The following is a 25991-nucleotide window of genomic DNA, read 5'->3' on the forward strand; positions in this document are numbered from 1 at the left end:
AGCAAATATCAGAATGACTAGTGGATTGTGTTCCGGGAAACATGTCGATGGGACATTCTGAGCCTTTGTAAGATCAAAAAATGCATCCAAAGAACATAAAAAAAGATTATACTAATGTATTTGGTCACCTATGTTATTCATTTTTTATCTATTTAAAATTTTATTATTATTTTGATACTACAACTCACATAATGCTTTGATGGATGCTGACAAGAAGTAGAATATAAATGTCATGGATTCAGTTAGTAGCTGTGGGTTGTTTATTTTAGCCTATACTGAACACCTTTTGGGAAGTTTGCACCATGACAAGTCATGCCACATTAGCTATTATCTGCTCTGTAACCCTGGAAACAAACACTACTCATTGGACTGTGTTGATACTGAAGAAAACAAATGTGATGATTGTGAGACAAGATTCAACAAGACTGACTGAGTGCGTGATGATGATGGTACACATATACAGTGGGTACGGAGAGTATTCAGACCCCTTTAAAATTTTCACTATTTGTTTCATTGCAGCCATTTGCTAAAATCAAAAAAGTTCATTTTATTTCTCATTAATGTACACTCAGCACCCCATCTTGACAGAAAAAAACAGAAATGTAGAATTTTTTGCAAATTTATTAAAAAAGAAAAACTGAAATATCACATGGTCATAAGTATTCAGATGGGAGAAGAGCCTTGGTGAGAGAGGTAAAGAAGAACCCAAAGATCACTGTGGCTGAGCTCCAGAGATGCAGTAGGGAGATGGGAGAAAGTTCCACAAAGTCAACTATCACTGCAGCCCTGCACCAGTCGGGGCTTTATGGCAGAGTGGCCCGACGGAAGCCTCTCCTCAGTGCAAGACATATGAAAGCCCGCATAGAGTTTGCCAAAAACACATGAAGGACTCCCAGACTATGAGAAATAAGATTCTCTGGTCTGATGAGACCAAGATTGAACTTTTTGGCGTTAATTCTAAGCGTTATGTGTGGAGAAAACCAGGCACTGCTCATCACCTGCCCAATACAATCCCAACAGTGAAACATGGTGGTGGCAGCATCAGGCTATGGGGATGTTTTTCAGCTGCAGGGACAGGACGACTGGTTGCAATTGAAGGAAAGATGAATGCGGCCAAGTACAGAGATATCCTGGAAGAAAACCTCTTCCAGAGTGCTCAGGACCTCAGACTGGGCCGAAGGTTCACCTTCCAACAAGACAATGACCCTAAGCACACAGCTAAAATAACAAAGGAGTGGCTTCGGAACAACTCTGTGACCATTCTTGACTGGCCCAGCCAGAGGCCTGATCTAAACCCAATTGAGCATCTCTGGAGAGATCTGAAAATGGCTGTCCACCAACGTTCACCATCCAACCTGACAGAACTGGAGAGGATCTGCAAGGAAGAATGGCAGAGGATCCCCAAATCCAGGTGTGAAAAACTTGTTGCATCATTCCCAAGAAGACTCGTGGCTGTAGTAGCTCAAAAGGGTGCTTCTACTCAATACTGAGCAAAGGGTCTGAATACTTATGACCATGTGATATTTCAGTTTTTCTTTTTTAATAAATTTGCAAAAATTTCTACATTTGTTTTTTTCTGTCAAGATGGGGTGCTGAGTGTACATTAATGAGAAATAAAATTAATCAACTTTTTTGATTTTAGCAAATGGCTGCAATGAAACAAAGTGAAAGATTTAAAGGGGTCTGAATACTTTCCGTACCCACTGTATATGAATATATAGCCAGAACTTAACCCTTATACCCTCCTCTGGCTTTTTAGTAAATTTTTCTCAACTTTTTTTTTTTTTTTGATTTGGTGATCATTTTCGCTGTGTTACAGCTTGTGCCATGATTTTTTGCAAGAACTTTTCTTTTTAGCAAAATTTTTCTTTTATACTCTTTTGAAGCATTTTTCACCCTCTAGACACCTTCGTGGCAAAAATTAACACATCCAACACTGAGCCCCTAAAGTCCCCAAAAGGAAATCTTTTTTATCTTGTATACATGCCAACAATTTATTTATCTTGTGTGCATGTATAGATAATTTACTATAAATTCATATGCATCTTTAACGGCTTCAGATGCACGCAGCTGATATATAATATATATTATATTATATATATATAAAATTTACATGTGCGCACAAGATAAAAAAATAAAATAAAATCCTTTTGGGGATTTTAGGGGCTCCGTAGCTATTAAATCATCATACATCAATATGTTTTTTCAGCTTTTTTTTTTCATAAATCTCACTAAATCATTTTCAGGATTTTAACCATTGAATTGCCAGTTTATTTATTTGAATTATGAATTATTTATTACCAAAAAAACATAGTAAGGGGATGGGGCTTTTGTTGTGATAAGAGTCTTGGATATTTCAAAGATTAGCTACAAAATTGATTTGATTGCATTAGTATTTTTTATGTGGTGCCAGATACTCCCTCTGGATACCTTTGTGGCTAAAAATGCCTCATTGATATCCATTAAAACCAAATTTTTTAATCTCACTGCCATTATAGTATAAAACCATGCATTCAGTAATGTCAGCATTTCATTTTGAAGAAAAGTAGTGATATTTTACATGAAATTCTTGTATTTTTACCAGTTATATTATGGAGCCATGTGACTACCAGGGGGCCCTAAGAGTTTTTTTTGTGTGTCTGTCTGTGTAATTGTTAGTTATAATGTCATCCATCATATTGATAAGTCCACCAGTATTTGTTTTAGTAAAGTTGGAAGTTAAACAAAATGACTTGTGTGTTGTTACACTGTGTTGAAATAAACCAAATATTCAGTCTACCACAGCTTTCTCTATATATATTTAAATAATTAAATTAATATTACAAACGTGCAACAACTAGTCGACTATTGGCTTTATTCAACAACTACTAGTTGACTAGAAACACCTTTAGTCAGGGGCAGCCCTAGAAACATTGTGTCATTGAGAGAACTTTGACAACTCATTGTTAGTTGGACATGTCACATCCATTAAGAATAAACAACCTGAGTCAGCGGTGTGCAGGTTTATTTTTACCTACATATACACACACACACACACACACACACACACACACACACACACACACACACACACACACACACACACACACACACACACACACACATATATATAAATAAAGCGACATATATATATGTATATTCGTTCACCATCTTCAGTATGTGGTTGTCTTTTCAACATAGATTAGCCTAGCACATAGCATAACTACGTACAGGAAAGGACACTGAGGCTTGTTCAACTGTTACTGGAGCACAGAGCAAAAAGGGGCCGGGCTTAAGAATGGTATTGTGTTGAATCAAAGCTGACTACAGCTACAGCAGAAGCGGAGTCTGATACCCAAAAATAGTGCAAACATGATTAGTTTATTAGTTGTTGCTGCTTTTCTGTGTGTCTGTGTGCCTCCTTTGATGTTTTCCTTCCTGATTGTTTCAGGCGCTCTGAAACAATTATCTACTTTGCTAGAGTAGATGTGTGTGTGTGTGTTTACTTGATCCCTATAACATTCAGCTCCTTAGACATACGTGCAGACAAACAGTACAAACTGATGTGTGGGTTTGAGGGAAGAAACCATTTAGGGAGTCATAGCCAGCAGACTGCCATCGATGTGTCACAAAAGAGCCCATCAATTGTGACAAAGTGATCATTACAGACTCTTACTGACAGTGTCTCATAATTAAAACTCCTTGTAGGCGGTAATAATGTCAGCTGAGCAGCCATGATGGAGGGAGAGAAGGCCAACACCAGAAAGCATTCCTCTGGTAACTGGATAAAAATATATTGTACTATGTACAAAAACATGATCATTCCTGCTATAAGGCCACTGAGGCAAAATGTTTACATTTATTTTAAAGTGATCTGTCAAAACGACACAAAATGAATTTTTGGCACTCTATTTGGTTGGAAACTGAAGTACTGGACAAATTCAAATATTGACCTGATGATGGCACTAGAAGAAAAGTCAGAGGATCACCAAAATGACAATTCATCCTGATGGGGAACATGAATGTCTGGACCAAATTTCATGGCAACCCATCCAGTAATTGTTTAGATATTTCATTCTGGACCAGAACATTTGATTTTGCTAGTGTCACTCGAGGACAAGTCAGCCTAACATCAAAGCCTTAACAGAGCATACCTGAGCAAACCTACCAACGGCGTCATCCCTAGAGCCTTTCTCTGGGGATGAAGACAGGCTGCGACAGGAGAGGCGTGAAAAGTGTGAGTTTTTAGCAAGTTAATTTGTAACTAACTTTTAACGTTATAAAGCCATCCATCATATTGATAAGTCTGCCGGTATTTGTTTTAGTAAAGTTGGAAGTTAAACAAAGTGACTTGTGTGACGTTACACTGTGTTGAAATAAACTTAATATTCAGTCTTCCACAGCTTTTTCTATATATATGTATTTATTTAAATAATTAAATTAATATCACAAACGTGCAACAACTAGTCGACTATTGGCTTTATTCAACAACTACTAGTTGACTAGAAACACCTTTAGTCAGGGGCAGCCCTAGAAACATTGTGTCATTGAGAGAACTTTGACAACTCATTGTTAGTTGGACATGTCACATCCGTTAAGAACAAACAACCTGAGTCAGCGGTGTGCAGGTATAGTTTTGTCTTTCAGGGCAGATAATGGCTACCCAGCACCAACAAATAAATTATGGATGTACCTCTTGGCCTTCATGTGGTTAAGTAAAGTTTTAATTTCAAAAACTACTACATAACCATACCATCTGGACTGCTTATGTTTTCTGAACAGTATAACCACTGGCTTTTTAGAAACATCTCTGTTTATCTAAGCTGGCTGTTGTGACACAAATACCAGATCTAATTTGAAGCAGATTTAGAGTCTCCTCCATGTTTTATCCTTCAAACATTTCCTGCACAGTAAATGTCACGCTGTAAACATAATATCAGGGTCAGTGAAGTTGAAATATTGTGATCATCTGTATTTGTCCTGTTAGCTGAATGCTGAAGGTATACAATGGACAACAATAATTAGCTGCTTATCAAACGACTGAGGAATGAAGCTGGGCATGTTTTCAACTATTACAAGATTCTTGCAGCCTCATTTGAAGGTTGTAAAAATAAAAACTTAATTAAGCTGCATTTAGGGAGAGTAATTAGTAATAAAGAGTGACCGGCTCTGTGTTATTAATGTAAGTTTTGTGCTGCCATTGTTGTGACTGAAGCATCTTGCTGCCATGGTGAGGATTCTGGCTTTGAGGAGTATTTTTCCATCAGGTCTGCAGACATGATCTTCAGATTTGAGTTTAACTCTCTAACATTATACTCCGGCCACCCCAAGATTGGCCGACCTTTAAAAAACACTAAAACAGCCACGGTGGTCTTATCTCAGGGGCTCTCCAAAGCGGCAATGAAGTCTGCACAAGTTCGACAGATTAAATCAAAAACAACACCCCTCCCTTTGTCAGGCTGCCGTCCAGTCTGCTCAGTGCAAGCCTCCCTGTCACTGTGGCATCAAGCTGCTGAGCAGGATCAAAGCTCATCAATCAATCCAGGAGACGGTTGTAATAATGAGGGACAAGCATATGCAGAGTTAGGAAAATACAGCATAAATCCAAACAGACTGCGCGAGTTGAGATGCAGGGACAAAGCTGGATGAATAATTCGGAAAAGTGTCTGCAGTCATTCATCATTCAGATCAAATAGCAACAGACCTGACTCCATGTTTATCATAGACCCACCACCATGTTGGAAGAGTGACAAAAAAGAAACACTTTTAATGCTCCTGCCTCTTTACAGGCATCAAGGACAGCTTAATTTCTGTGCAGTGTTTAGGCTTCATATCTGCTTTAAAATGGATTCTTTCAGACATTGGAGTATTGTAAGCCACAAATGTCAGCAGGAAAGAAGAAGTACGAGGTCAAATCAGCATATGAGTGACCCAAGACTGCTTATCTAATTGTTAAAGAACAAACATTCAGTTAGAAATTGTTCTACTCAGTGTAGATCAGGAGGTTCAGGCCGCAGCAGTGTGATTAATCATTCTCAGAAAAACAACTCTAGAAAGACGTGAAACGTCGAAACGGGTAAAGATAATCAGGGTGCAGTGAGGTTCTGGAAAATACTTGCTGTTTATCACCACGGTTCAGCCCATTGAGAGAGGAAAAAAAAAAAAAACTCTCAACTTTACATTGTAGGTTCTCAGATTAAAGATGTTATTTGTCTTTTTGGCTGGTCACACCAGAAAGTAGAGCCCATACTGTAAGCACATATGTTAGAAAAAGCTAGTTTGTGAAATACATTGCAGGAGAGTTTATAGACAATAACCGCATCATCTCTCAAAATAACTGATACAAGCCTGTCCCTGAAAACCCTGACATCACTCATGCTTATCACATCTGTTTGCTGTGTTAGCGAGGTAGCTAACCTGCTATTGTCTTTCAGCACAGGCGGAAACATAGCAGAAGTATGAAGCCTTGTTTTCATCCGCTCCCGTTTGCCGTGCTAATGTAACTGCGTTACGCTGTTAACACAAACTAACTTCCTGTATCTATTTCAAATTAGAAGCCCTGGGGTGTCCAGTTTATATAATTGCTATATTCTTATAATTCTCATTATGTTCGATCCTCAACAGGCCTTGGTATCACATACTAACACCAGAGAGAATATTTCATACAATTTTCAATGCCTACTTTTTCCAGCTGGTCTGGTGACTTTAACTGGCAATTCTTCCGTCACAAGCCTGTCTGTCTCTAGCTTGAGCCAACCAGCAGTCGGTCAGTCAGACTGGGTGGTGTCTCTCCAGATGAGTTCCAGAGCGTTGTGGCTGTCACTGATCTTACTGACTTATTTCAGACCTTTGGGGATTGGAGGTTGTTCTTCGGTCATACTGAGGGTTAAGGATATTTTGGGGACTCGGATGGGTGTGGCTGTGGCAGTGCATACAGATGACTCTGTTGCCTCAAATGCACCTCCCCATCGCCTATACAGAAAGGATTGTTCTATTTCTGTGTTTAATTTCAAATCAGATGCTAGCCACACTTGACTTTCCAATAACGGACAATAAAATCATAGCATGAAATGAATGAATAAAATGGCCTTCTAGAAGTACACAACCCTTTTCTGAAAGATACAAAGGTAAAGTGGGATTAACTAAAAACTGAAATAATAAGGGCTTGTTTGATATAAATCCACCTAAAGAACATGTAAATGGTAACTTCATCTGAATTGCACACACAAAGTAGAAAAAAGGTTTTCCAACCAAATCGCACCAACCTTTAGGCCGTAATAAAACATGTCTGTGCTGTCCACATTTGCCCAGGCAGACAGGAAAATACATGTTGTTTCAGACATGAAATGGCAAAAAGTCTCATCTGGGCTAAATTTAACACACAGAAACTCACCTTCTGGCAGGACACAGAGAAGGTTTCGGCGTACATTTAATTCTCGCAAAGCTTTGAGTCTGCCGATATGGCGAGGAAGAGCCGTGATCTCATTGCAGCTGATGTCCTGCAGAGGGCAAAAGAACAACACAAGTTCACAGCTGTCAAAGAGTCTGGATGCATATCATTATAAATTAAAATATGATTCAAGTAAAAATTACATTGAAGTTTAAGAGAGCCTAATTAAATCCAGCACTTCCTTGAATACCTCTGGCTACACAGAGAACAGTGTTAAATAACAGCAGTCAGCAGTTTCCCTCCCTGACAACACAGCACTGAGTTCAAGTATTGAATTACTTGAATGTTTGCAGAAGACAATATGCTGGTAGCTTTCAAACATTCATAGATTTAATTCATTTCATCTGATGCTAGTGGTGTGATATGGCTAAAACAAAGGGGCGAAAATCTTCCGGTAAATTTCCGGAAACTGTCTGGAAACTTTCCATGGAAAGATAAGCTGGGGAATTTTGGAAACATTCCAATTTGGAAACTTCATGGGAATTAATGGGAAATTATGGGAATTAATGGGAAATTAGGAGAATTAACTGGAAAAGTTGAGTAATTCATACAATATTGAAATGTATTTTCTTTGTATTTGTACTACGTTGGTCGTTTTAATGTCGATTTTAAATGCTCTTACACACTTATTTACATTGCTACTTTAGTCCGGTCACCAATTTATGCATTGCACAGTGTTGTTGTGCGTGCAATACAATGTAAAGTTTTGTTTTCAAGCTGGTTTTCTAAATAGGCTAATGTAGCTAACAATAACACTAGCCTGCCACTGCCCCTGGTGGCTCGAGAAAAACGCCACAGCACTTGTTGAAATTGAAATAGGCGAAAATGGCAAAATATTATTGAAATGTAAGACTTGCATTAACGGAATTACTTGAAATGTTAGTGTTTCTGTAGAAAAACATTATTTCACATTTTGCTTGTTTAGATGAGCCACAAGCTTGCTCTCGTGTTCTAGGGAAACGTCCAGCAATAACAAGACAGCTGCTGCACTGGTGCACCATGTTCTCTCCGACTCGTAATGCCCAAAGACAAACTGGAACACTGTAAGTGGTACAAGCCAGGCAATTACGTCACGTTCCGCATCAGAGCAACTCGAGCGGGGGATTTACGAGACAAATAGATAGCACCATAAGTAGTAGCCCAAACCACTGACCTTTAGCTTAACATATGATGGTAGCTAGCATGCTCCCTTTGTTATATGCGTACAATACAATTAACCCAAATAGGTTAATAGCAATGGGTTATGTATTAACCCCCCCCCCTAAAAAAAGAAAAAATGTTTTTCAGTATTTCTCATATTTTAAAAAATAAATGTTGGCAAGTATGTAGTAGCCTATGCTGATTACTGCGTGTCATTGACGAATATAGCGAGGACATTCAACTGAAGTTGCATTAAATCAGGTTGTTTTAGGCAAGATTATCCTGCAAGATGTTTCTTTTCAACTACATGTAAGTTCCCTGTTATAGCCTAACGGTATTATAACATGCAATATTAAAAATATCCAGTTTATTCCCTTTAATTTCCATATATTCCCACGGAAAGTTTCCAACTTTAAAAATTCCCAGAATTTTGCAACCCTAAGTGTATGTAATTTTATATTCGGATATGAGTATATATCATGGTGTAGTACATTTAAACAGTTTACACATTCGACACGGGCAGTCAATTACATTATCGGCATTTAAATGTCAGAAAATGCTTTGGGATACTGGACTGGAAATGGACAACATATGGACGAGCTTGATACGTGATGCCTTTTGAGTTTTTGGCCTCAGACAGGGCCTGTCAGTTAGCATATGCAGCAAGGCTGATGGCTGCTTTATAATGTGATTGATAGTTTCTCTGTGCTTCAGTTTCAGCATCCTACAGAACTGCAGTAACCAAATGTTTAGTGAGATTAGCAACGTTTAACCTACTAGTCGACTTATCCTGCACATCCCTAGTGCTAAGCATCACAACATATGGCAAGAAAATCTGTTTGTACATTTAATTTGGAAGCAGATTTTAATGATCTGTATTCAGCAACACAGGAGCCTGCTACCTGTAAACTCAAGTAAGCTACTGTATACAAGTAAGCAGTGGTTGAAAAGTAACTAACTAACTAACTAACTTTACTCTAGTACTGTACTGTACAAGGTCCGGTGTATAACATTGAAGAGGATCAACTGGCAGAAATAAAATATAATATTTACAGGTATGTTTTCATTAGTGTATAATCACCTGAAACCAAGAATAAATGCATTTTTATTTCCTTAGAATGAGTTCTTTTTATCTACGGAGGGAGTGGGCGCTCTTCTGGCGGAATCCACCAAGACTGTCACGTTTCTACAGTAACCCAGAAGGGACAAACCAAACACTGGCTCTAGATAGGGCCTTTTACGTGTTTTATGGTCACTCTCTGTAAAGGCTTGAAAAACGAGTAGTATTCAGTGGGTTGCAGTCTGCAACATCCCTGCTATATGCCACTAATTCCTACAAGCTGATCCTTTAAGTAAAATGCAGGGCTGAATGCATTACTTGTAACGGAGTATTTTTACTGTGCGATATTGCTAAATTCACTTAAGTAATACTTCTTCCACCACTGCAAGTATTAAAACCTATGTAATACTATCTGACACACACAAATAGTAATGTAGTAGTAATGTTATTTCTAATCCCTGCGTGTGACTGACACACAACTCTGTCACACACACACACCACCTGCAGTAAGACAGTAACACGGTGCCACAGTGAAAGACTCAGTAATAACAGTCCTACCAGCTCCATGAGGCTGTGCAGCTGTCCGATGGTCTCTGGCAGGCTGACCAGCTTGTTGTTACTGGCGTTGAGGACTCTCAGAGGTAAACCGCACAGACAGGCCGGCAGAGAGCCCAGCTGGTTCCGGCTGCAACACAAGCATCACTGACTCATTCATATGGAGGACTAAAGCAATACACTATCATCATGTGACATAGTAATCGTTCAGGTGCCATATAACAATAATATGGCACCTGAACCTAATATAACAAACAATTTCAAAGCAACTTCTTTTCACTTGTTATCAAAGTTAACTTGGGGCGGCTGTGGCTCAGAGGCAGAGTGGGTCGTTCCTTAATCGGAAGGTTGTGGGTTCGATCCCCGGCTCCTGATGGCACATGTCGAAGTATCCTTGAGCAAGATACTGAACCCCAAATTGCTCCTGTGTGTGAATGTGTATGAATGAGTTACTTTCTGTTCAATGGACTTTGCCATCACTGAGTGAATGTTGCACGTAGTGTAAAAGCGCTTTGAGTGGTCAGAAGACTAGAAAGGCGCTACACAAGTACATTTACCATTTACTGTCGAGGTAACAGTGGTATATATTGCTGTTCGTCAACTCATCATTGTTCCTTTTTAAATTTGGTTACAGTTGGTTGTTCTCATTCAGGCCCGGTAGATTCTTACAAATACACAGGAGCACTAGGAGGAGTCAGCTACCTACTGCAGCTTTAAATAAACAATTTACCCAGACAACAAATTCAAATTTATATCAATTATTTTAAACAGTAGGAGGAATATGTATAAGAGAGACAGACATATGAATACTTTAACAACAAATATTCAAATGTAGCATATAGCTACAGGACCATTCAACAACAGATTTGTGGTAAATATAAAACAGATACATCAGATTACACATGAAGCACTACATGAACAACACATATTCTTTGTTTTTTATCACACAGAACAATTAAACAGACACACACCTCTAACTAACTCAGCTGCTGTACCCGGAGCAAACAAACAAGGGATCAGGAATGAATCAGATTTTAGACCTGGCGTATTAAAAACTGGATCAGCCACAATCCAGATCCTGTGAATCAGTTCGGGATATATGGTTAGTTTTCGGCCAAATATTTTCTCCAATGTTTCAAAGGTAAGCCAAATGTGTAGCTGATGGAAAGGCAGTAGATTCCTGGGTTATTCCTTCCATGTAATAATGACAAAGATATGTATTTTGGGATGCATGATATAGATTTATTCTAGCCAATACTATAACTGATAATTACCCACTACTCGTGGCCAATTAGATCATCGATAATTTCATATTTTCGTATTTTAAAAATAAGTTCATAACCTGTGCATAACTTTCTTCTAATCATATCTAACCGGCATCGCTATTGTTTTTAATTTGTTTGTCTGTTTTTTTTTTATTTTTTAAACATCACAAGCATACTTTCTGAGACCATAAAGCCTATCAATTGTTTTGCATAACAATCCAAAATTAAAGATGCAAGCAGCGATGGACGGGACCTCGCACTCCACGCAACTCGTAGCGTGCTGCGGTCGCGTCACGTGCCGTCGTAAGACGTGCGGACCACGACATGAAAATCTCACGTAAATCAGGACAACGCAGCACTTACTTCCTGTTGCCACTAGGTGGCGCTATCACTATGTGTTCAGGGCGGGACTCTTATCAGACATGTGAAGTTTGGAGCCGATTGGACAATGTACACTCAAGTTATAGCAACTTTGTGTGTTCTGGCGGTACATCAAAGTTTGACGCCACGCCACGGACACGCCCTGTAACAAAAACTCACCACAATCAAGAAATATCATCAAGAACATGTTTTCCATTTTCTGACTAGATTTCAGCTTGATCTGATCATCCTACTAGGAGTAGAACATGGAAGTATAAAAAAATGACATTTCCTTTCACCACTAGGTGGCGCTCTCACTTTTACTGAATATTATCACATAGACGTGTTCAGGGCGGGACTCTTATCAGACATGTGAAGTTTGGAGCCCATTGGACAATGTACACTCAAGTTATAGCAAATTCGTGTTTTGTGGCGGTACGTCAAAATTTCCCACCACGCTACAGACCTCACCGCAGTCATCACATATAATCAAAAATGTGTTTTGCATTTTATAAGTACATTTCAGCTGGGTCTGATCATCCTGCTAGGAGTAGAACATGAAAGTATAAAACGTGATACTTCGTAAAGTGATACTACTTAAAATAGAAGCCCTGAAATGCCAAAAATGACATCACAGTGTGACATTCGTTCAAAATGGCCAACTTTGACGGCACGCCACAGACACGCCCTTCAACGTACAGTCACAAATCGCACAACTTGTAATCAGCAACATTATTCAAGAGAACTGTCACGTTTTGAAGCAGATCTGATAAATTCCCTAGGAGTTTGTTTGTTCAAATACAAGACCACAGACTTCAAAATGGCCAACTTTGATGGCACGCCACGGACACGCCCTTCAACGTACAGTCAGAAAATGAACAGCGTTCATTCAGCAACATTTTTTGACTGTACTGACCAATTCTGAAGCAGATCCGATATATTCCCTAGGAGGAGTTCGTTCAAATACAAGGCTTACGTGTCTTGGGGGCTGATTCTGGGGGGCGTGGCTCAGACGTTTGGCGGTGCCCGTGCACGGGGACAATGTCATATCGGTAGTTTTGCTACGTTTGAATTTTGTGCAAATTTTCATGACTTTTTGAGCATGTTGCGGGGGCCAAATATGCAGTCATGCTGGCAGAAAAATAATAATAATTCCTAGAAGAACAAAAGGGTCCTTGCACTTGTTAGTGCTCGGTCCCTAATAATATACATTTCCCATTATCGGCCAATAATTTATCTGCTCTGATAATTATTATGCATCTCTATATGTGTTACTTTCAGTACCAATGCTGCACTTATGCTAGATAAACAGACACTCGATAGAGACTTGTGCTACTGTATTTCATCTTAGTTTGTCAAATGTCTGCATCTGGTGGGCTGAACTGAAGCCAACCTTTTCCTGCTGACTCTGAATCTGGACTGTATATAAACTTGCCTCATACAGATACAAACCCTGCACTTCTGCTTTGAGTAAAGTCTAAATTCCTGTTGCATGTTGTGACTTTACACTATGGCAGTCAAAGGTGACAGTGTAACGCCCCATTTACTATTACATCATTTTCACTGTCTATCTTTGCTGAGAACCACAAGCAAAAATAGAGATAAATAGGACTTCCGGTATGGCGGCGCGCTAGGTGGACGGTGGTCTCGCCCCTCCGCAAAACTTTGACGAATTTTCTACGATAAACTAAACTATTTGACACCAAGAGTAAGCCGAAGAGTTGCTAAAAACACCTTGATGGCAGCTTCACAAGGCAGGGGTAAAGGTCGTGGCAAATCTTCACAGCCTAAAATAGAATTTACTCCGGCTAAACAGAGTGGTGCGACTACAGCTAATGCTAGCCCAATGGCGGAGAAGAATGCTAATGGAACCATAGCTGAAGGAGCTACTACCCAGCCAATTCTTGAAGCTATCAGTGACTTAAAAACTGACTTTTGCAGCAGGTTTGATGGAGTCCTGACAGCAATTGAAGGAGTGAGAAAAGAAGTTGGTGAGTGCTTGGAACGTGTTAAGAGTGCAGAGACTCGCATCTCCGAAACAGAGGATGCTGTCAGCAGCCTAGTGGCCAGGGTCCGCAGCCTCGAAAATAAAAACAAAGACATGGAGGACAAGATTGTCGACTTAGAAGCAAGATCTAGAAGATCTAACCTAAGGCTGGTCAACCTCCCAGAGGGTGCGGAGGGCAATGATGCCTGCTCTTTCCTCGAGGCTTGGATCCCGGGGGCCGTGGGTTTAACTTCTTCCAATAAAAAACTAATTTTGGAGAGAGCCCATCGTGTGGGACCGAGGATCGACCCGTCCGCACCCCCAAGAACACTGATTATGAAGTTTATGAACAACAGAGACAAGATGAGAGTTCTGAATGCGGTCCGAAAACAAAAAACTGATATTCTACAAAGACAGAGCGGTTCGGTTTTACCCCGACCTAGTGTCTGAGATACACAAGAAAAACAAGGCATATATGGGAATAAGAAATGGAATACGGTTCCCTGCAAAATTGCTGCTGACCCACGGCGGCAACACACGGTCTTTTGATAAACCATCCGACGTGGAGGACTTTATCAGACGCATTCAAGAGGAGGAAAGACGTGATGAGTAGCTGTTATGGGATAACTTCATTGCTTTACTGCTAGCATAACAACTTAGCTTGCGTTGGCAGCCGGAGCTAACGCAAGCAGTGCTTGTGAAAACGTTAATTTTGCTGACAATCGGTAATGTATGAGTTTCTTTGTTTCAGCATAAGTCGCCCAACTCGGGAAGAGTTAGTGGGTCTCACAGTTGCACTCTTAAAAGTTTGTTAGAGTCATAACTTGTGTAGTTTGTAAGAGTTTGGTCTGGCATTTTCTAAATTTCCCGGCCGAGATCTGGACTCAATTTCCCAGGAGGCAACTGGGGTGAGACTATGTTTACATTTCTTCTTCCGGTGGCATAGCCTCTAGCATAGTTACAAGAAATCTTATTTTCTGAAAAATCGCTAACATTATTTATAATTTAAATTTCACTTAATACTTAGGATGCATGTATATACGTATAATATTTACTATTATTTGGGCAAATATTTTTGAAAAACCCATCCCATCTACAGTATTTACTACTTATTTTTTTTGGTTCTTATTTATTTTCTCATTTATTTATTACCTTTCACTTTACTTTCATATTCCTGCCACCTGTAATTAGGGCTGGGCGATATGGGCAAAAAATAATATCTCAATATTTTTTGGGATTTTGGTGATAACGATAATCAGTCGATATCCTTTAAAATGTGATTAGAATTGTCTGAGCTGGACTTGTGTCCACGAAACGCGTTTACAGCGCTCAGAGAGCTCAAAAACTCATTTTCCGAGCGCCCAGCGGTGTTAAAAGTTGAACAGATTTCAACTTGAAGCACTCTGAGCGCTGCGCTAAAAAAAACGTCTCCGCTGACATCTTTTTACCGCTGAAGGTGCTTAGCGCTCTGAACGCTGAAGCCCATAGGACCCACGTCTCGGCACTAAATCATCTGAAGCACCGGTACCTTCAGGGACTGGATGTGCTTGCATTTTCTCTCTACCATCGCAACGCGCTGCTAAACTGTTGCAAGGAGGATGCTAGCGAGAGGTCACGTGATCACGTCATGTGATCACGTAGGCCCACTAGTCATGTGACTGAATCCTGCCATGCTGTAGAGCGCGCTGCTGCACCGTGTATTAATGGATCTGAGGAGTTTCCGCGGGCGTTTCATTGTTTTTGTCGAAGTCATTTAAATACTCGATAATGGAAATTTGCACATCGTCAAAACAACAATGACGATATTATCGCAAACGACATATATCGCCCACCTCTACCTGTAATTGTGCTGCTGAGATGGCCTTCATTACTTCTGCTTTCTCTTACAATAGTAATGGATAATAGTTTGGTTTTATTTTATTTTTTCCTTTTGACAAGCGGAGGGGGAGACCACTTTAGAGATGGAGTGGATAGCGACACTTGACCATTCCTCAGGGAGTGTGGAGTGGTCACTTAGTCTGCTAGAGACTTCATCATGAGTGGTCTACTTCTAGTTAGATATTATGTCCAGTGGGGTAGTAATTAAATTTTATTCTTGGAACTGCAGAGGGTTGCAAAAACTCAAAAAAGTTAAGCAAGTAATGGGGAGATTAAAAGAAATACAGTCTAATATTTTTTTTCTGCAGGAAATGCATTTGGCAGTGAAGGAGGATTCTAGGATAAGAAGGAGGTGGCGGGGGACAGTTTTTTCAGCTCCTTTCAATTCCCAGGCGAGGGGGGTCATGACTTTGGTTCATAGGTCCATTCCACTAAATGTCACTAAGGTATTATCAGACAAATTTGGCAGATTTCTGATAATCCAAGGTACGCTTTACACTGAATGCCTCAATTTGGTTAATATTTATGCTCCAAATCGTGATGACCCAAATTTCTTCAATAACTTATTTCTGACTTTAGCTTCACTTAATGGCCAATACATTATTGCAGGGGACTTTAATTGTACACTCGACCCCAAAATAGACAGATTAACACATTCAGATTTATCCCACAGTAAAAGCAGAGCAATTATTCACCAGTTCATTAAGGATCTAAATCTGAGGGACATCTGGAGAGATAGAAACCCCGGTGTGGCAATGTATTCTTGCTTCTTCAAAACTCACCATACGTATTCACGTATTGACTATTTTATAGTTTCAGCCAGCTTAATGGGTAAAATCAAGGACTGTAATTATGACAGCATTCTAATTTCAGACCACACCACAAATAACCCGGTTTATGTTGATCCAGGACAGCTACGTGATCCCCCAAATGGACATTTCAACATAAATGGCTCCAGGACCCAGATCTAATAACTTTTCTTGGAAACAAATAGATGAGTATTTCATGATTAATACATATGAGACTTCAGCATGCACTAGATGGGAGGCTTTCAAAGCCTTCCTCAGAGGCCAGATAATTAACTTTACTAGCTCTAAATCTAAAAAAGCCAAACAAAAGACTGCGCTTTTAGAGGCAAAAATTATGGAGGATATTTACTTTAACAACCCCTGTTCTAAGATTCATCAAGACCTTCTATTATTGAGAGCTCAGTACAATGAAATTTCGGCTTCCAAGGCTGCTGCTAACCTTTTAGAACTTAAACAAAGTATCTTTGATCAAGGAGAAAAAGCAGGCAAGATTCTAGCTTGGCGCTTAAAACAACTGAGAAGGTGGAATTCATCACAGACTCCGTGGCCATAAATGATAAATTTAGGGTTTTTTATGAAAGACTCTACAGCTCTGAAGTAATTGGAGGGCTAGCAGACCAGAGCTCATCGGCATTCTTAGATAGTCTCAACTTCCCGAAATTAGAGAAATGTGAAGGGTCAGCATCAGGGGCGAGCTTGACAGTGGTAGAAATCTCCGCACCAATAAAATGCATGAATTCTGGAAAAGCAGCAGGCCCAGATGGCCTGCCCATAGACATCTACAAAAAATTTGAATCAAAAATTAGAGCTCCCCTCTTGGAAATGTTTCTAGAATCCCTTCAGAATGGGATACCTCCTTCCTCCCTGAGAGGTGCCCTGATTACTCTTCTCCCGAAACCGGGTAAAGCTAATGATAAGTGTGAAAATATGAGACCGATCAGCCTTCTGAATTCAGACTTGAAGATTCTATGTAAAATTCTGGCAAAAAGACTAGAACCTATGCTACCAGGTCTAATAATGGCAGATCAAAATGGATTTATGATCGGTCGGCATGGTTTTCATAATGTGAGGAGGGTCTTGAACATCTTACACAACCTGAGGGGGGCATCGGACACGGCTTTCTTAGCATTAGATGCTGAGAAAACCTTTGATAGGGTGGAGTGGACTTATTTATTTGAGGTTCTTGGATGCTTCGGCCTGGGGGAGGGTTTTTGTAATTGGGTTAAACTTTTGTACAATGATCCCTATGCAGAAATTACTACAAACAACAACATTTAGAAACCGATAAAAATTAAAAGAGGCTGTAGACAAGGTTGCCCACTGTCCCCCTTACTTTTCATAATTGCAATTGAACCGTTTGCCATTGCTGTGAGAGGACATAGTGGAATTACGGGTATAGGCATTGGAGAATCTGATCATCGAATAGCTCTTTACGCTGACCATGTCATTCTTGTCCTTAGAAATTTAGATAAGTCTATTCCATCCCTCCTGAACCTAATTAAGATATTTGGCATATTGTCTGGCTATAAAATTAATAATTCCAAATCTTCTATAATGCTTCTCAAATCAAGGGAGAGGTCGGATCCACCCACTCATGTTCGTCATTTTAGAACAGTGGATTCCTTTACATACCTGGGAATTCAAATTGTTCCTAAACTGGAAAACTTAGTGGAAGCTAACTACAGCCCAATGGTGGCATCTATATCCAAATCAATCGCGGGATGGTCCGGTCTTCCTATCTCTCTGATTGGTAGAATTAATATACTTAAAATGAACATTCTTCCTAAACTTTTATATTTATTTCAGAATATCCCCCTGCCGCCTCCTTCAGACTTTTTCCCCAGAATGAAAAAAAATTTCAATAATTTTATATGGAATAATAAACGCCCTAGCTGCGTCTGTCTCTTTTATATCTACCCTACGACAGAGGGGGGTTACAATGCCCTAATTTGCTGTGGTATTTTTGGGCAGTACAGTTAAGAATGTTTATGTTTTACTTCACCAGAGACGGACCCTTAACATGGAAGGATATTGAATCATACTCCCATTCCCCACTTATCTATACTTATACTTATCTATTCTCAGATGAACCTAAAAAACTCAAAATACTGTGTTCTAATCCTATAGTTAAAAACATGGATTGGAGTCTGGCAAGAAGTTAGGAAATACTTAAAAGACCCCCCCTCCGTCTCTTACTTCAGCCCAATCTGGGGCAACAACTTCTTCAGACCAGGGAGAGCCGATGCTGGTTTCAAATTGTGGGCAGTTAGAGGGGTAAAACAAGTAAAAGATATTTATGGTAACGATGGGAATATTTTATCCTTTGAGGAGTTAATTAGAAAATATACATCCCTCGCAAACATTTTTTTAAATATCTTCAGCTAAGGAATTTTATCAAAACAAACCAAACCCATTATATGTTTTGCCCCCCACTAACAATACTGGAGAAAATCTTTACAAAAAATCCTTTTGGAAAGGGCATCATCTCTGAATTTTATGATTTACTGAGAGACTTCTCTCCTGACTCTTCTGAGTCTAAATTTAATGCATGGAAAACAGATCTACAGGAGGAACTATCATTGAAACATTGGCGTAACGCATGTAAAGCAGCCCAGAAAGGGTCAGGTAATACACGCCTAAGACTCTTACAATATTATTGGTTAATGAGGGTGTATATTACTCCAGCAAAATTAAACAAATTTAATTTGAATATCCCAGACACCTGCAATAGATGTGGGGTAAATAAGGGCACTTTATTTCACTGCCTTTGGCAGTGTCCAAGAGTGAGGGAGTTTTGGGAGGAGGTTAGACTGTCGGTACAGGAGATTCTCTCAATTAGATTAGATCTGGAACCTAGGATCTTTCTGCTAGGTCTATATCCAGAGGGACATGGAATAAAGCTTCATGAAAATTTTTTTATAAACGTGTTCTCTACAAGCAAAACGGACAATAGCCTTATAATGGAAAATCTTTGGTAAACCTGCTATTGCGGTTTAGGGAACTAACTTCTTGTTTACCTCTGGAAAAAATTTCTTACACTCTTAAGGACAGACAGGAGGTATTTCAAAATGTATGTACTGGAGAGGAAGGCAGACTGTCCTTCCTGTTGTTTACAGGACAGACTGGGTGTGTGTGTGTGTGTTTGCGAGAGAGAGACACAGAGTCATGCCCCCACCAACAGCGTAGCACTGGTAAAAGACACACACGCACGCACGCACACACACACACACACACACACACACACACACACACACACACACACACACACACACACACACACACACACACACACACACAAAATGGCTCACGTAGTTGTACAACAGCTCAGAGGGCAGAACACTGGAAGCATGGCGACTGTAAGCCCACACACAATACACAGTCTGCTCACATTAAAGGACAATAACACTGCTTTAATTCTGCATCGTCACTCTGATTTAGTCTGATGTTGCGCTCCCAGTGTGGGGGCACAAATCTGACTGCAGACACACGCACGCACGCACGCACGCACGCACGCACGCACGCACGCACGCACAGGGTACATACTTCACAGCTAAAAAAACATGACCAACATGGCATTACGGCCGCCAATGTGGGGTCAAATAAAAGGATAATTCTGGTTCATTTCAACTTGTCTCTGAGTATTTTCCCAGTTTTGACCATAATTAATATCAGTATTCTACTATTCTATTATTAAGAGTACTAACTTAAGCCTGCGGTGAACATATCCTGTATATGTATGTACACTGTGTATATTGTCAGTTTAACATGAACAGTCGTGATGTAGCATCAGTCAGGATTACAATTATGCTACACATACTACTGACAGACAAAGCTTACTGGTAATCCTGCTCATAAAATCTGCATCGGTTCAGAAAGTACTGTTTCAGACTTACTGCACAGGCTAGACTCTGCAGCACTGCTGCATCATACCCAGAATGCAATACCCTCTTAAAATGCACAAATCCTCCCTGGTACAGGAGAGAGAGTAACGGACAGCACCTCAGCTCAAGCTCTCACACTGTGACACCAAGTGTGTGTGAATGTACCTGAGGTTTAAGGAGGTGAGTGACTGCAGGCTGATGATGGTGTCAGGGATGGTCCTGATGCAGTTGTGATACATGTTTAGTGTCTCCAAGGCAACCAGGTGGCAGACCTCTGAGGGGACATCAGTCAGTCTGTTCTTTGAAAGGTCTGCAGAGAGAGAATCCACATTAAAAATCAACAGATATACGTCTGCTTGAGCAAAACAAAACATGTTTTTAAAGTAAGAAAAGAAGAGAAAGACCTTCAAACAGTTGAAATACTTTATTCTTCAACCATCAAACAAATTATCAAGGTGTGCTGACCAGACCTTTGTCCAAAATAATTCCCTATTTATCATAAATGCCTTTCATTTGAAAGCTTATCCCGGCCGGTATCGATGACGTGCCGATATTATCATGTATACCGAACATATATAGAAATAGTTGAAAAAAAGGTGTACATCTAAAAAGCAACAATTACCAAATATTAGGGCTGCTCGATTATGGAAAAAATCATAATCACAATTATTTGGGTCAAAATTGAAATCACGATTATTCAAATTATTTTTTTAAACTTCAGAAACATGCTGCATTTAGTGGACATTTGTCAAAAACCCTTTGCAAGGAAGTCCTCAGTTACACTTTCCTTTCCTATCATGATAAAATGTCGATTAATTGAACAGCCTTACCAAATATACAATATTTAAATCAATACAAATAGTGCAAAGAACATAAATACTGAGTGTAAAATGGGTGGACACAGCATGCAGGATTTATATTGGACAGCGATGGATGATGCGTATCTGTGCATTAAAGTGCAAATACACCATTTAGAAGTTTTATGTAAGTAATTTTAGTGTTACTGACACTGTATGACTGAAGTTAACTGTTCATCAGAGTGATAGTGTGTGGAAAGAAACTGTTCTTCAGTCTGGTTTTTGTCATGCTTCTTGAAAACCATTTTTTTCTAATCTAATCAACATTTTTGATCAATCTTGTTAATCTTGATCGCCCAGTTGTGCATGCAGCCGCTCCATAGACGCATCTGACGCACTTTGTCAAGGAGGCTGCGCCTCTAGCGATGTATCTCTGACTGATCTGGCCCATTAGTTTTAGCAAGGTATACCTAATCAACTGGAAAGAGTGTTCTTCCAGTGGAAAAACAAGCTTATTTCTTAGAATAAACTAACTGACGAGCTGCAAGCAAAATCAACACTTCAGTATCACAGACACAGCAGCACAGAGGCTTTTATTTGAGGTAAGACTGCCGTCAGACTCAGGGAGGTTGGTATTTGGCAGAGGGTCAGCTGCTCAAGGCTGGGATTAGTGACATCACATCCTGCTGTAGCTCGGGAACAACAATATCCACTTCGGTTATCAGCAGCTGCCAAATAAGGCAGAGAAATGTCAGGCCAATTACCCCACATTGTTTTAGAGAGGCTGAACTCTTAAAGCTCTTAAAAACACATTTGTTTTGCAAGAGCAAGAACACATCAAGAGTTCCTTTCCTCTGGAGGCAACAGTCATGGGAGAGTTTTTCTGTATTTTTGTATTCCATGTTTATATCCAAACACTGGATATATATATATATATATATATATATATATATATATATATACACATATATCTACATACATACATACATATACATATACACATGTATGTGTGTATATATATATATATATACATACACACATACACATATACATATACATATATACATATATATACATACACATATACATATACATATATACATATATATACATACACATATACATATACACATATACATATATATACATATACACATATACATATATATACATATACACATATACATATATATACATATACACATATACATATATATACATATACACATATACATATATATACATATACACATATACATATATATATATATATATATATATATACATATACACATATACATACATATATGGACAACAGTAACACCTATGTGAGAATGCTGTTCATTGACTTCAGTTCAGCATTCAACACCATCATCCCCTCCGGTCTGATTACCAAACTCAGCAACCTTGGCATCAACACCTCCCTCTGCAACGGGATACTGGACTTTCTAACCAACAGACCCCAATCTGCTCAGACAACCACACCTCCTCAACCCTAACCCTTAACACCAGTGTCCCACAGGGCTGTGTGCTGAGCCCCCTCCTCTACTCCCTCTTCACCCACGACTGCGCACCTGTACATGGTTCCAACTAGGCCTGTAGCGACGCGTCAACGTCAAAAATACGTCAACGTCATATTTTTGCGTCGACGCTTCGCCACAGCTCGCCACACTTGGGAAAAACATTGCAGAATGGACGAAACAGCAACCTCCTCACATTTTTGTCAACAAAGTCCCAATAAAAGAAAATGTCCGAAAAAAACGCGCCCTAAATCATCAAAGGTATGGGAATACTTCAAGTTTAGTCCCAAACGGAAAGGTGCCGTTATTTGCGCTCTTTGCCAAATGGAGTTGGCATACCACACGAGCACAACAGCAATGTTGGAACATCTGAAATGGAGGCACCCCATTGTCACTCGTGATGGAGACAATAACAAGTAAGTACTAATGTTGGTTAAATTAATTTCATGTTTGTGTGGTGTGTTGTGTAGCTTGAGCTCTGCGCACTTCGGTGGTGCTAGCTAACTATTTTAGCTCTCCGTGCGGTCTGTTCGTGCTAGGTTAGTAGCTAACATTAACGTTAGCTAGCTACTGGCACCTAGACAGCTGTCTTTAGCTAACGTTAGATATCATCTAATGTTGGCTTGAATGGTAGCTGGCTTACGGCTGCAGAACACAGCTATCTTAGCTAACATTAGCTAACGTGAACTTTAGCTACTAACCTAGCACGAACAAACTGCACAGAGAGCTAAGATGAGTTGGTTAGCCTAGCTGAAAAGATTAAAGGAGACATATTATCCAAAACCAACTTTTTAATCATTTGATTATGTACATTTGGGACTCTGGAGGGCCTATCAGCAGCAAAGTGTGAAAAAAAATGACTCAGTCATGTTTTTGTGGGCTGCCTCAGTCAGAATATAGGAGAGAAGTGAGAGAAGTTTCAGAAGTGGGTAGTTTGTGACGTCAAATGCTCTGCCTGTTGCCACCCACCTCACTTTACTTCCTGTTGACTATCGGAGCTCCGCCATTGCGAGTATAAAAAAATAAAAAATAAAAATTACATATGCAAATCTATGTAAATTTATGTAAAGTATTTTTTTACGGCAATGTCCGGTTAGAGTCAGAAAAACCGGAACGTGTCTGAACCTTCGTGTCGGACTGTTTTCACAACCTCGGTCAGTACAACACTGGACTGGCTGAAAGACTGTTCCTGAAAGAGGGATTGTACCAACTGTCTGTGGAGAGACGGCAGAGGAAGGAACTGGAAGTATTTTTAAGAGTTTATGCTGTTTTTCATTGTTCGTGTAATGCTAGCACATGCTAACCACTGTTAGCTGCAGGAGCCTCAGTGATGCTAACGTAGTTATTGTTTGCAAGATGAAGATGAAACTTATAAGGTGAGGTTAATTTATTCACCAGCTGGTGCAGATGTCTCCATATTCTCCCCTGCTGATATTTTTATAGAGATTCACACGTAGTTTATACCGTGAATCACCAAGCTTCGTGCCGGAGGGGGAGGGGGGGGTCTGTAACTCCGTAACTGTTGTGGGTTTTGTGACCGGGGGTAATTGGCTTTATGTTGGTCTGTATTTAGTTAAAGTGCTCAGTCAGTAATATGTTTGTGTCGCTGTTAGAAAGAACAGAAAACCTCCGAGTGAACAAACTGTAGCGGCTCATCAGCTGTTAGCTCGTTGAGCTAGCGCTAGCTTTGTTATTCTGAAGCCATTGTCCTGCTCCGCTCAGGTGTGTGTGTGTGTGTGTGTGTGTGTGGCCACATTAGCATTCAAATAAACTAATCATAGCATAGCACTGCAATGAGGTTAAGAGTAGATTTAAAATGCCCCACTGCCATAGCTGTTGTTCTAATATGCATTGATTTTGTGTTTTCTAGGACAAAGCAAAGAACCTTGCCGTCCTATCTTGGGAAAGAGACGCAATGCACTCCACAGAAGGCAGCCAAACTGAGCAAAAGGATCTTGAGAGTAAGTAATTATTAGCTCACTGTTGCTTGCTTTGAGCATCTCTTAGGATGGAATGGCTGTGCCCATTTTTTGTATTGTATTTTCCTATATTTATTAGCTAGGTTATGGGTGTTTCTTCAGTTAACTTGGCCCTTTTCTTTGTGTCCTTGTTTGGATTGTCTACTAATTACTCTTCTTACATTGTAAGCAACATATGGCTCTATGAAAGGTACTATGTTCATGTTGTTAATAATAATTTTCTTTATCTTACAGGTGATCGTCAAAGACATGAGGCCTTTGTCTTTTGTTGAGGGTGAAGCCTTCATAGACATGATCGAATATGCCTGCCCAGGCTTCAAATGTCCCTCCAGGTGGTGGTTCACAAAGCAGTTGGAGAAGGCATATCAATGTACTCTTGAAGATCTGAAGAAAGACCTAAAGAAGAGGTCCTCAAAAATCACACTCACCACGATGCCTGGACAAGTATTGCCACAGAGGCATACCTCGGAGTGACCTGCCACTACATCAACGACAACTGGGAGATGGTCTCATTCGTTTTGTACACAAAGCCCCTTGAGGACCGACACACTGCAGAAAACATCGCTCACTGGATTGAAGAGGTTGCCGAGAAGTTTGACTTCTCTCTCTGTGATGATGTCCAGGCGATTGTCCACAATAATGCAGCTAATGTGGTGAAAGCCCTTAGAATCCTTGAGGAGAGGCATGGCGTTGCCTCACTTCGATGTGCTGGCCATACCACCCAGTTGATCGTCAACCATGCTCTGAAAGATCCCCGGATCAACAAGGCACTTGGGGCAGCAAGGAGCCTCGCCGGGTACTTCCATAGCAGCGATGTCGCCACCCTGAAGTTGAAACTCAAACAAGAGCAAATGGGCACAGCTCAACACAAGTTGACCCAGGATGTAGCTGTTAGATGGAATAGTTCTTACTGTATGATCACATGCCTCCTTAGCAGCGGTGGCCTGTAACCGCAACCCTCTCAGACCCAGAGGTCACCAAGGCAGCAAAGCACTACCTGGATATGAAAGCTGACCAGTGGAGCCTCCTGGAGGAGCTACAGCAAGCACTTGAGGCCTTCGAGCAAGCCAAGGCCAACAGAAGTCCACGCAGACAGCCTTTGAGTCTGCTCCCATCGCCACCTTCCAAACAGCAGCCACAGCAGAGATTGCTTCAAGGTTAGTTTAATTATTCAGCTCTTTAAATCTCTTATAGTGAACTGAATATTTTAATAAAGCTTTCCCAGTTTGCATCTTTCAATGTTTTCCCATTGGCATTCTATCATGTAGAGCTATTGATTCTACTGTTATCTTTCTCTCTAAGCACCTTGAATTTCTTTGATCTTAAGTGGG

At 40.1% G+C, this 25991-nt stretch overlaps 1 protein-coding gene across 7 annotated transcripts in view; it reads right to left on the reverse strand.

Annotated features, from left to right (window-relative positions):
* The window catches only part of lrch1 (leucine-rich repeats and calponin homology (CH) domain containing 1), a 137368-nt gene that overhangs the window by 71299 nt on the left and 40078 nt on the right, over window positions 1–25991 (reverse strand). For all 7 annotated transcript variants that reach the window (XM_051403238.1, XM_051403234.1, XM_051403235.1 and 4 more), the window contains exons 2-4: window positions 20530–20674; window positions 10188–10314; window positions 7373–7478 (exon numbers count right to left, since the gene is read on the reverse strand). In XM_051403238.1, the coding sequence (XP_051259198.1) occupies window positions 7373–7478; window positions 10188–10314; window positions 20530–20674 (378 nt within the window). The remainder of the gene's footprint in view (window positions 1–7372; window positions 7479–10187; window positions 10315–20529; window positions 20675–25991) is intronic.

This window comes from Dicentrarchus labrax, unplaced genomic scaffold, assembly GCF_905237075.1.
Source record: "Dicentrarchus labrax unplaced genomic scaffold, dlabrax2021, whole genome shotgun sequence".
Lineage (NCBI taxonomy): Eukaryota > Metazoa > Chordata > Actinopteri > Moronidae > Dicentrarchus > Dicentrarchus labrax.